At 41.2% G+C, this 13042-nt stretch overlaps 1 protein-coding gene across 1 annotated transcript in view; it reads left to right on the top strand.

The window, feature by feature from the left end:
• The first annotated feature begins 2863 nt into the window (after window positions 1–2863).
• Window positions 2864–13042, top strand: part of ABHD5 (abhydrolase domain containing 5, lysophosphatidic acid acyltransferase) — a 30659-nt gene continuing 20480 nt past the window's right edge. The window contains exon 1 of the mRNA XM_045798361.2: window positions 2864–3031. Coding sequence (XP_045654317.1) covers window positions 2985–3031 — 47 coding nt within the window. The 5' untranslated portion in view covers window positions 2864–2984. The remainder of the gene's footprint in view (window positions 3032–13042) is intronic.

The following is a 13042-nucleotide window of genomic DNA, read 5'->3' as shown; positions in this document are numbered from 1 at the left end:
CTTTTCTAATGAAGACATAGAAATGGCTAATAGACACATGAAAAAATGTTCAAAATCATTAGCCATCAGGGAAATTCAAATCAAAACCACATTGAGATACCACCTTACACCAGTTAAAATGGCAAAAATTGACAAGACAAGAAACAACAAATGTTGGAGACGATGTGGAGAAAGGGGATCCCTCTTACACTGTTGATGGGAATGCAAATTGGTATAGCCAGTTTGGAAAATAGTGTGGAGGTCCCTTAAAAAGTTAAAAATAGAGCTACCTTATGACCCAGCAATTGCATTACTGGGTATTTACCCCAGAGAAACATACGTAGTGAAGAGAAGGGCCATATGCACCCCAATGTTCATAGCAGCATTGTTCACAATAGATAAATTGTGGAAGGAGCCGAGATGCCCTTCAGCAGATGACTGGATTAAGAAGATGTGGTCCATATATATAATGGAATATTACTCAGCCATCAGAAAAAAATGATTACCCAACATTTGCAGCAACATGGACGGGACTGGAGGAGATTATGCTAAGTGAAATAAGTCAAGCAGAGAAAGACAATTATCATACGGTTTCACTCATTTATGGAACATAAGAACTAGGAAGATCAGTAGGAGAAGGAAGGGAAGAATGAAGGGGGTGTAAACAGAAGGGGGAATGAACCACGAGAGACTATGGACTCTGGGAAAGAAACTGAGGGATTCAGAGGGGCGGGGGTGGGGGACTGGGATAGGCCGGTGATGGGTATTAAGGAGGGCACATATTGCATGGTGCACTGGGTGTTATACGCAACTAATGAATCATGGAACATTACATCAAAAACTAAGGATATACTGTATGGTGACTAACATAACATAATAAAAAATTATTATTAAAACAAAGATTTTATTTATTTATTTATTTATTTAAGATTGAGAGAGAGAGTGCTAGTGCACACAAGCGGGCAGGCTAGGTGGGAAGAGGGGCAGAGGGAAAGGGAGAGAGAGAATCTCAGCAGACTCCACACTGAGAACACAGCCCAACACAGGGCTTGTTCTCATGACCTTAAGATCATGACCTGAGCCAAAATCAAGAGTTATATGCTTAACCAACTGAGCCACCCAGGTGAGCCTATCCCATGTCCTTATTATCTCCCTAACGTACTTACTCTCTCACTTTATTTAATTATTGCACTTTATAATCATTTATAGGTCAGTGAGGCCATTGACGTCCTAGAAATCCTCCATGTCTCAGCCTCATTCTGGTTTGCAAGTGCTTGCCTGGCAGACTTCTGATTAGGGCCCAGCTCCCTATGATGGCATTTTCCCTAAAAAAATCTGTTGGGATTAAAGCCAACCTTGGAACCAATGGGGCCCCAGTCATCAATCTGCATGGTACAGTTAGTTCTGGCGATATATGGCTGCATTTAGTTTTTTGGACTCTACAGCTCGGGAACAGCATGTAGAGCAGGCCATGTACTTGCCTTAAAAGTGTCCCAACCCGACTGTCCAATTGGAGATCAAAGTAGGTGCTGGTGATCTGCCAGCATAAGCACTCTCACTCAAGGTAACTGGATAGTAGGTCACCAAAAGGAAGTAGATTTGGAAATAGCACCAGGTTGTCCTAGAACTTTGGGAGATCTGGTCTCAGACCTTTTTAATACATTGTTTTTCAGCTACTAAAACAGAGTGAACTCATAATAGGCACACAGTAGATAAGAATGGATGAATGGTAGTAAAGGGAAGGGAAAATTCTTCTCTACCTTCAAGGTCTTCCAACTGGACTTAAATTTACGTGAGACAGATTAACAGGAGAAAAAAAATCCAATGGTTTATTACGTGTACACAGAGGCCCAATAATGAAATTGAGACCTAAAAAAATGCCAAGGCAGGCAGGGTTTATACTTTCCAGACAAAGAGACAATATATCTGTGAAGAATTGACAGGATATAAAAAATTTAACTTTGAAAGCTTCACTTAGTAAGGAATTCTAAACAGAATTTGGCTGGGATAGTAAATTAGTGAAAAGTAGCTAGGGTTGTTTATAAACCCTTCTTGGCTCTAAATTTCCCATGTCTGGTGATAAGGCGGTCTCTTTACCTCCTGGCGCAGAGAGGGTACCTATCACATGGAGATTTATTTCCTGTTTTCAGGGGACAGAGGAGGGTCTGAGTGTCCTTCCTACATAGATTCTCTTAAATAACTTTTATTTAAATAATCAATAGGCCAAAGTGGCATATTTGGAGGCAGCCTGCCCTTGGCCCCTACCATAGGGAGAGGTATAATTACAAAACCCGGCAGCATCTGATGGTTAAAAGACTTGAAAACAGGTCAACGACGTTGACATTTATGTTAGCGAATCCCCCTCAAGAACTTTAAGTACCTACACACTGACTTTATATCCTTCCAATACATATAGCTCAGGGCTAAAGGGAGTTGCTTGTTCTGGCCACTAATGTAACCCCAGCACGTCAGTGAATATTGGCTGATTGAAGAGTCCTTAATCACCCAAGGGGCTACCCACCCGCAGGAACGGGCAGGCGGAAGGCCAGAGTCCCCTCCATTGCTGCAGTTCCATTCGCCAAAGCAGCGTCTATGGGATACTATCTTAGCTCTTCCAGCGAAGGTCCCAGGGTACTTCAAGAATGCCTGCCTTGTGCCCGGCACTGGCAGTTAATATTAGGGTTTGATGCATTAACATGGTCATTACTGAAACCAGTTACTACCTAACGCTGCCAGGTAAGTCTTACCGGTTCCCCGGTTGACAGCCCCGCCCAGCGCCCATACCCTAGCGCGCCAGCCATTTGGGCGCACGCGCAGCTGGTCAATGTGGGTGGAGATAGTCGGGCACGCGCTCGCGCGCGGCCTCGCTGCCGCGTCGCGCGAGTGGGAGGGCGACGCATGCGCGGGCGGCGGTGGCCTTAAGGGTGGAGGCCGCTCCTGGTGTCCCAGTCGGCCTGTCAGCCGGCTGGAAGGCGCGCTCCGGCTTTCGTGCGGTGACGGCGGCCATGGCAGCGGAGGAGGAGGAGGTGGACTCGTCGGACACCTGCGAGAGGTGAGTTGCGCTCGGGACTTCGTGGGGCTCGGGATCGCGCCTTCCACACTGGCCCAGGCCGGGGCGGGCGGCATCTCCGACGACTCGTACCCCGCCTGGCCTCTTTATCGTCCGGCCCGGCGTGAGACCGCGCTGCGCCCCGAGAGACGCCCCGGCCTGGCTCTGTCCCTGCCGGGCGCCTCTCGGCGCCGACGCGCGGGAAGTGTGTGAATCCGACCCGGCCACGCCAAAGGCCGCTGGACCTCCGCGCGGAGGGGCCCGGGTTAAGGGTGGCCCGGCACCCACACTGGGCTCGTCATCCGGGGACTCCTCTGACCTCGCCTGCCCCAGGGCGGCCGGTGACCGGGCGTCCCCACACCTGCCTTGAGACAGGGGAAACGGCTCAGTCACTCGTGCACTTCCGAGCGCAGCTACTGCCTGCAGGTGCGCACTGTTCTCTGTCCAGCCCGGGACGAGAACGAATGCGCCGCCTGGGCAGAGCCTCCGGGGCCTGGAGGAAGGGGCGGCGCTTCTCTGGGGCCGTAGGAGATGGGAGAGCCCAAAATCACCCTGGAAAGTGCAGGAGATTGCGGGGTGTCGGGGGAAGGAGGACCCCAGCGTGAGGGAAAGGGGGCTGGGGACGTGGGTATATGACTTTGGGTTTCAGAAAGCGTTTAATATACAGATACTTAATAGAAAGTTAACAAGATATAGATAGCAAGTTCAGAAGTAATAATCTTTCAGAGATCTTCCTTTGTTTCTAAGTGTTCTGGCGTTACCAGAGAATTGTGTGTGTTTGCTCCTCAGAACATATGTATATGTAGAAAACTATGAAATTTGGAGGACAGATGTCCATCGTGAAACTTTTTGATACACAAATATACTAAGTTTAAATTATTCTCTTCCACCTGTAACTAACTTCATGCCCTTGTCAGTAGTTAAATAGCAATTAATTAGTGGAAAAATTAAATTATGAATATTATTGCCATATTTTCTCAAGGCTAGTCATTTCTTTTGGAAAGTAAATAAACTTCTTTGTTTCCATATATGTGTTTAATATTTTAATAACTATTCTACTTCAGATGTCTGGAGAAACTTGCGTATGAAACATAACCTAAATTATAGAAGGTAATATGGAGTACCATGAACACAGTTGTATTTGGAAGGATATGGGGTGGGGGTGGGTGACAGTTTTGAAATATTAGAAACTAAGTTCTTCCCTTGAAGTTTGTTTAGATTATGACTGGATCCATTGTTTTGGTTTGTTGATGAACTGACTTCCTTGTTGAAGTAAGATGCTGAATGTCCTCATGTGGGCACAAGAAGGAACCTAACTGGTAGCATGTTTCCACCTAGTTTGTCATAACATTTTTTAATCTTTCTTTTTTTTTTTTTAAGATTTTATTTATTTGACAGAGAGAGACAGGCAGCGAGAGAGGGAACACAAGCAGGGGGAGTGGGAGAGGAAGAAGTAGGCTCCCAGCAGAGGAGGCTGATGTGGGGCTCGATCCCAGAACGCTGGGATCACGCCCTGAGCCGAAGGCAGACGCTTAACGACTGCGCCACCCAGGCACCCCTTTTTCCTCTTGCTGAAACTGCTTTTAGGTGGACTCTTTGGTCTCCATATTGTTGTGGGACCTGGGAGTCCAGGGCATGACTGTGAAAGGAATTTGTGGATTGGGTGATGTCCACAGGTCATTGGGGACAGATATAAAAAAATCTTTAGCAGCTGAGCAGCCATAGTCCCATGACAGAGGTGGGCCTCCTTGGTACTCTTGGCAGTATACTTGAGCAGTGTCCATCCATTGCCCATACTAGTGTTGTCTTCTGAACTGTACCAAGCAGAGACGCAAGTACCTGCTCCTGCTAGGTGCTGCCTAAAGGTGTTTATAGTAAACCTAAGGTCAACCCTGTGTGTATGGTATTACTGTCCATTTTTCATTTGCAACTGCAACTGAAAGGGCTCCCACTAGCAAGTGGCAGAGCTGGTTTGGAGCTCCCCAGGTGTCTAGATTTAGTTTAGTGTCCTCTCCAATGTCTCTGCTGCTTCTCAGTAGGACTGGGACTCATGTGGGATGTTTGGTTCTTGTTTGTTGTGCTTACTCCATTGACACTTTGTTATTTAATCCTTGCATTGATACAGAGCTTATTTTTTTTAAAAAAATTGGTTAATCAACAATAGAACTATCCCAAGAGCCAATGTAGGTTGTGGGAAAACAGGTCTTGAATCAAGTTCCCTATCTTTAAGACATTTCAGGTTTAAATGGGGAATTGACATTAACAAAGGAAACAATTATAAAATGGTCTTAGGAAGGCTCTTTGACACATATGATTCTTGTTTTTTTTTTCTTTGTGACTTTCTCAGTGAAGACAGGCATGCCTGGAAGCCATTAGGCTTTCAACATCTAACCCTTTTCCCTTGCAATACAGTTGAGAAAGCTAAATGTAACAAGAGTAGGGAAAACTTATGTGAATTGCTGCAAGGTTGTCCCAGACAAGGTATCTCTTGAGTTTAGGGGAAAGCTGCGACAGAATTGCTCTATTGCAGAGCAGACAGTAAAATAGGTGGTTTGCTGTGGTGTGTTGCAGTTGGCTTATACTGGCAACCATTGCTAAATTTTCAGGAGTTTTGCCAACTTTTGGCAGCTTGAAATCAGCCATGCTGGTAGTATTTACTTCATAGAAATCATAAAATGTTACAAGTAAAGGATTCCCCCCTCCTCCAGTGGATTTACCAGCCACCTGTTGGATTTACATTAGTATTTGACTGTAGTTCTTTCCCTTGGTGGTAGGTTAGTGGATTTTGCTATTTTTAAAAGACTGCTAAGATTACTGACTTACCTCTGTTGCCATCTCTCCTTCTCAAATCCTTGCTACCCGACTTCTTTTTTTTTTTTTTAAGATTTTATTTATTTATTCAACAGAGATAGACAGCCAGCGAGAGAGGGAACACAAGCAGGGGGAGTGGGAGAGGAAGAAGCAGGCTCATAGCGGAAGAGCCTGATGTGGGGCTCGATCCCATAACGCCGGGATCACGCCCTGAGCCGAAGGCAGATGCTTAACCGCTGTGCCACCCAGGCGCCCCTGCTACCCGACTTCTTAATCACAGCATTTCTCAATGACACATCCCAGTGGGCTTTTATTTTTCTGAGTTCTTAGCTTCCTTGGGTCTTTCTCAGTTTTGGCACTGTAAAGATAGCTTCTCCATATTGAAATTCTTATCAGACATTGTAGCTCTTAAGATATTTTGCTTCATGCCTTACCTCAGACCAGTAGTTACTTTTATTAGGTTCTCTTCCTTTTCTCATTCTTTAAATGTCATAATTCTCCAAGATTCTATCTTCATCTCTTATCTTTGCTTTCATATTTTGTCTTGTTTACTTATACTCCTTGAAGCATCTTTTCTGTGGCAAGAAGTGAAATCTCATCCTCATGATGGAGTGTTGTTTCTAATTGTGTGCCAGATGTTTGCACCTTATTCCTCAAATGTAACATGTCCAGACTCAGATGTCATTTTCACCTTTCTTCCCCTGAACTAAACAATACAAAAAGTCCAGTTCTTCCCCTTGATTTCCTAATTTCATTAGGGTGCTTAATGTTCTTCTGGTCATCCAGGTTCAGAACTGTGGCCTGATCTTTTGACTGCCCCCTTCCATCTTCATTGCCCTGAATACCAAATCTACCAAGTCCAGTAGATTCTAAGTACATCAGCTTTCCATTTCCAGTATCTCCTGGAAATCACCTGGTTCAGACCCTTCGTATTCCCTTTTCTGGCTTATAGCAGGCTTTATTTATTTATTTATTTTTAAGATTTTACTTATTTATTAGAGAGAGAAAGAGCGAGAGCACAAGTAGGGGAAGACGGAGCCAGAGAAGCCGGCTTCCCGCTGAGCAAGGAGCCCAATGTGGGGCTCCATCCCAGGGCCCTGAGATCACGCCCTGAGCTGAAGACAAACCCTTAACCAGCTGAGCCACCCAGGTGCCCCTATAGCAGGCTTTTAGTAACTCGTTTTGTCCCTGTGCTTTCAGCAAAGCTTATTTCGTCAGTTACTTTCTCTCCCCAAGAGTCACCGTCTTATTTGTAGCACAGCCACACACAGTGGCTTTATTTTAGGTGCTCAGCCTGACTTAAAGCCCTTTGTAGACAGCTTGGCTCTTATCTATCTTTGGAGTCTGACTTCCTGCCTGTGCACTGGACTCTAGCCAAGCTTTCATTGTTTCCTAAACATGTTCCTTGCTCATCCTATTTCCCCTCATGTCTTGGTTCACATTGTTTTCTCTGACCCAGCACAGATTGTGATCTCCCTTCTCTAAAGGCCTATGGTATTTTCCTAAACTTTCTTTATGACACTTATACCATGTTTTGTAGTATAGTTATTTGTTTGTTTTATCAGTTCATTGAGGTCAAAACTTTTGTCTTACTCAAACGTCTGGTAGAGCCTAAAGGGCCTTCATAAATAATAAGCTTCAATAAATGTTTATTGAATTAAACACTTCAATATTGTAAATTTATGCGGACACAAACATTAAGATAAAAAACCTAGTTATTGATAATTTATTTTGCAGCTTTGTAACTTGATATTTTTTCATCCTAAGATATTCAAAGAACCTCAAAAGATATATTCATAAGAATTCAAGGTTTGAATTTGACTAGGACAACAACTAAGATCATAAACTTAAGTTATATTGGGGAGGTTGAGAATATGATTCTATTTCTTGACCTTGCGTGAGCCAGCTCGTACTTCATTGTTTTGACGTTCTCCAAAATGCCAGTCACAGATCAGCAAATGGAGATTTCAGTCCTGTGATGAAGAACTGAACGAACAATTGTAAAGTCCCAGGATGGTCCACTTAATAAAAACAACACTGGATAATACATTTAAGAATTACAGTTGACTCTGAATGGAGTCCTTAAGGGTTTGATTTATATTACTTATAGTAGCCATTCAGAAATATTATATTGTTAGGTTTTTAGTCTGTAGAACCTCATGGTTCTGTAATTTCTCACTCCTGATTGTGAACCATAAAGAATTGTGTGGAAAGATGATTTTTATTATTATTAAAAATTATTACTCAGTTTGAGACTTGGAATTTTTAGTTTTTATTTATCTAGTAGATAAATTTATTTTAGAAGTAACATGAAATGCCACTTGGATTTGTTAAGCGGTGTAAATCTAAAAGTACACCTGTAGTTTTCTTTAAATACGGTTGATGCTGTCTGACTCCAGGATGGTTTGTTTACTGTGTGAGACAAGGTAGGAAACAATTGGATCTTTAAAAGTTACAGGTTAGAAACATAGGGGGTAAAAAGTTAAAGAATGTGAATTAATGCATTAAAATATATTAGAGGGCCTGGGTTATCATTGATCCAATGGTTAGTGATAATTTGAATCATGTGAGTTATTATTTATTTAAAATGAAAGGGCACGATAGTCACCTAAATTATGGCTATATGAGACATATTCTGTTCCTCTTTTCCAAGAATAGGATTTAAGAAACCATTACCCAGGAAAGAAGGCCTTTATTTGCAAAAGTGTTGTAATGTCCAATTTGGAAGTTTTTAATCATTCATTGGTTGAGGAATTATTTTAGAAGAATGTGTATATTCACACCTCTAATCATTTTGGATATTCACAAAAGAAGCAAAACCTCATAGTTTCTCTAAATGAGAGAGAATACTGTACTTAGACTAGGGTAGAGAGCAATAATAAACAACTTTTCTCTCTTGACAATACCAGTATAGAGATGGAGGCCATTTTAAACAAAATTGTAATATAATGAAATCCTCTTTACCTATAACCTAATTAGAAATGTTATTTAAGTGGCCAGCAGTGTGTGGAAATTGGCCAGACTTTTGTATATTTTCTTCAGAAAACTTTGAAACCTGTTTCACAATATTTATAGATTGTGCAATTCAGGTTTAGTAATACTATAGATAGTCAAATGTCTAAGAGAACAAAACAGGGATTACCAGGAAACTTAAATGTTGATGGCAATAGGGTATAAGTACAATGTTATTTAAAAAAAAAGATTAGGTAGGGACGCCTGGGTAGCTCAGGTCATGATCCTGTGGTCCTGGGATCCAGTTCCGCCTCAGGCTCCTTGCTCAGCAGGAAGCCTGCTTCTCTCTCTGCCTGCCACTCCCCCTGCTTGTATGCTCCCTCTCTGATAAATAAATAAAATCTTTAAAAAACTCAAAAGATTAGGTAGAAAGTTAAGGGGAAAAAAAATCAGTGTTTATCTCTCAAACGCAGGATGCTTAAAATCAGATTCTTAAGTTAATAAACTCTATTAATATGTTAAGCACATCTTTTTTGTCTTTCTTTAGAACACCACCTCTAGTGTAGTCTTTCAAAGTTGTTTTTTTTTTTTAACTTGGAAGTCTGCTCACTAAAAAGATTCTTTCTCTATATTTATTACAGAGTTATAAAGCAAGATTCCTTTTATTTGGTTTTTTGATTAGATGCATTAGTGCTTAGATCCTCAGCCTTGCTGAGAGGTCAGTGCTCAGTTGATGGGGCTGTGTAGAAAACCCTTTGGTGCACTTTTTGGTAAGTCTTCCTGTTGTCTTAAATAGGTATAGTCCCTAGAGCGAATAGCTTTTTCTTTATATTGTGATTGACATTTGGGTTACTTCCAAAGTTAGGACCTCAGCAGTGGATGATGGTGTTTATCTGCTTAAATAAAATGGGAAAGTTGAGTTTTGCTTTTCTTTTCATGTTCCAAAGCTATGAGGAGGGGGGCGCCTGGGTGGCACAGCGGTTAGGCATCTGCCTTCAGCTCAGGACGTGATCCCGGCGTTCTGGGATCGAGCCCCACATCAGGCTCCTCCGCTATGAGCCTGCTTCTTCCTCTCCCACTCCCCCTGCTTGTGTTCCCTCTCTCGCTGGCTGTCTCTATCTCTGTCGAATAAATAAATAAAATCTTTAAAAAAAAAAAAAAGCTATGAGGAGGAAGCCCTGTATCTCATTTACTGTTTTGTTTTGTTTGTTTTCTTGTTTACTGTTTCATAGCTGGGCTACATGAATTTAATATTTACTTTGGATTTTGTGACCTTAGAAGAATGGCTGGATATCTGACAAGCTTCAGTCTTGGGTTCTTAGTTTCAGTCTTCCACACACTAAGCCTAGAATGTAGAACAACACTGGAGGACATAGGAGATTTTGTGGAAGGGGCAAAGGGTCTCTTTGAAGATGAGTTTAATTTACCCCAAAGACAGGAGGTGAGGCCGAATCAATGTTTTGGAGGGTTGAAGCAACAGACATTGTAAGTTCAGCTGTGGGAACTCAAGAACAAAGGTTGAGCAAGTAACAGAAAAGATAGACCTTGGGGTGCCTGGGTAGCGCAGTCCTTAAGCGTCTGCCTTTGGCTCAGGTCGTGATCCTGGCGTTCCGGGATCGAGTCCCACATGGGGCTCCTCCTCTGGGAGCCTGCTTCTTCCTCTCCCACTCCCCTGCTATGTTCCCTCTCTCGCTGGTTGTCTCTCTGTCACATAAATAAAAATAAAATCTTTGAAAAAAAAAAAAGAAAAGATAGACCTCAGCTTTCCTTCCACTCTTTAGAAATGTTCCTTTGAGCCAATTAGGTGTGTGGGACTCAATTGTGTAGAGTATCTCTAAGAAAGAAGTAGAAGACAGTTTCTATAAAACGTTTTATCCTCTGGTTTAGGCAAAGCTGGACAGAAATATTATCAAGGCTTAGGGAAAGAGAGGTATCTTTACAATTCCATTGAGTGAAAATAAAATATTTTCCTATGCTTTGTTAAATATAGATTTATCAGTTTAAATATACTTCAGAAAAACTCCACTTAAAAACAATTATCTGCTTTGATTAAAAGATTGCTGAGAAAACCTGAAGAGGGTTAGTGGCTCTTGTGGTTGAAGAGCCCTGATTTTTAGTGTAATGCACTAGACTTGCAGACATAAAAACATTGTTTTGCCTTTTCCCTTTGAGCTCAGCCCATCACTAGGAGGCAAAATGAGTGGACAAGGCATCCTGTCCTTTGCAAATTGGGTTTGTGGTGAGGGGTAGGCATAATTCCTATTGCAGGCTATTATATAACATTTTAAACTTGAGGACCTGTACATAGTACAGTATGTAAATTTTTTTAAAGACTGAAGCGAAGATTGCATTTGTGTTTTCTTTGCCTCAACATGATGTCAGTTGCAGCAATAGTAGACTATAGTTCATTTCACTTTATTAATTTATTTTTTGTACTGACCTCTGATTCCCTCTGGCAAAGAACTGTGCTATGATTTGAGGGCTATTTAAGAAAACTGATGAGACTGAGTTGTAAGTAACTTCCTCTTGGTACTAGCTCATATTTTTGTCGCCTAACATAGACTTTAATGACCATTCCTGGTCAAGGACAAAAGAGCTTCAGCTTAATAATGGTTTACTTTTTAAATTTTAAGCTCCAAAGATCATGAGATTCTTTTAACTGCTTGTTAACTGTTTTTTTCCCCCAACAATTGATAAATTGTTGAATGATTGAAAAACTCATTGCTTAAAACCTTGAATTGTTTTTCTTTGATAATTTATAAATAGCTTTATATAATTACAAATAGACTAATAATAATGTTTTCTATTATGTTTTTACCTGGATGATAAGTTATATGTAACATTTGTGGGGGATGCCTAGGGGTCATATCCTCTTACCCTGTTCATTTGAAACCAGCACAGAGAACATTTAGAGTGGAGCCTGGTTATAATGCAGGCTATTATATATCTTCTTTTCCATGCAGGCCTAAGGAATGTGACTTTGTAGGTCATGATAGTTCTTCATACATTTTAAGGAAGGTAGTCACCTGAGGAAAAAAGGTCTTTGAAGTCACTCGGAATTAAATTTAAATCTCTACTTGTACCATTTCTTTACTACCTTAATACTTTTGAACCTGGTGTTTAACATTTCTGAACCTTTCTTTCCACATGTACAGAATGGGAATAACTTGGATTGAGAAAACCCTGTATTGTGAGTGACTTAATCATTCTGCAAAACATTTATTGAGCGGCTGTTACATATAATGCTCAGAGAAATTCTATAGGGCAGGAGAATGTAGGATGAACCTACAAAGCTCAGAAAAAGCTGGATGCTAGATCCACCCCTCCAAACTTAGCACATTTCTCTACTCACACCTATTCTTCTTCATGTGTTCTCTGTGGTTATTAATGGTACCTGATTCAGAAACCTAGCAGTCCTCTATTACACCTTCTTTCTATTCAACCAGTTATCAAATCCAGCCTGTTTTATTTTTTCTTTTTAGCATAAAATTGTATTAATGATGAAATGCTTAAATTTTAAGTGCTCATTTGCTGAATTTTGACATATGCATACATCTGTGTAATATAGTCACCTGTTAAGATAGAGAATGTCACTATCATCCCAGAAAATTCTCTTATTACTCAAGTGATCCACTTGTAATTCATTGCAGCCAGTACATTTCAGATGAAGCAATAACTTCATTTATAACATCCATGTATAGTAATATGCATTGGTGAACACAGAGTCCTTACCTTCAAGGATCATACAGTTGAGTGAGGATATTGGTGAATAAATAAGAATGTTGTAACATGGCTTGAGAAGGAAGAGAATAGAGCTTGAGAATTGGGTGCTATCCTGCCACCTTGATCTAATCCCATTTGGGTATGTGGCTGAGGGGGGAATGAAATCTGATCTGAGGTTGGTGAGAGTTATAATGGATCATGAAAAGAAGGGGAGATGCATATTCCAAGGATATTCAGGGCCAGGAAGCAAGAGACTAGGGAATATTGTATGGCTAGAAAACAGAGAATAAGAAATGACAAAAATGATACTAGAATGTCTAGCAAAAAGTTGGAACAGGACTGAGTTTCCTATTGAAGGTCAACTAGAAGTAGCCTTACCTTTGAGGTAAGGAGTGATGTAAAATGACAATTCTTTGTCAGTTTCTATTTCTGAAGTACTTCTGAACCATAGTTAAACTCTCATTTTAGGAATTACTAATTAATGCCACATAATTTTAGTGAATTGTTTTGTTGTCATCAGTATAATGT

This window comes from Ursus americanus, chromosome 20, assembly GCF_024610735.1.
Source record: "Ursus americanus isolate L20-20 chromosome 20, mUrsAme1.1.p, whole genome shotgun sequence".
Lineage (NCBI taxonomy): Eukaryota > Metazoa > Chordata > Mammalia > Carnivora > Ursidae > Ursus > Ursus americanus.
This window is presented reverse-complemented; position numbering and strand designations above follow the sequence as displayed.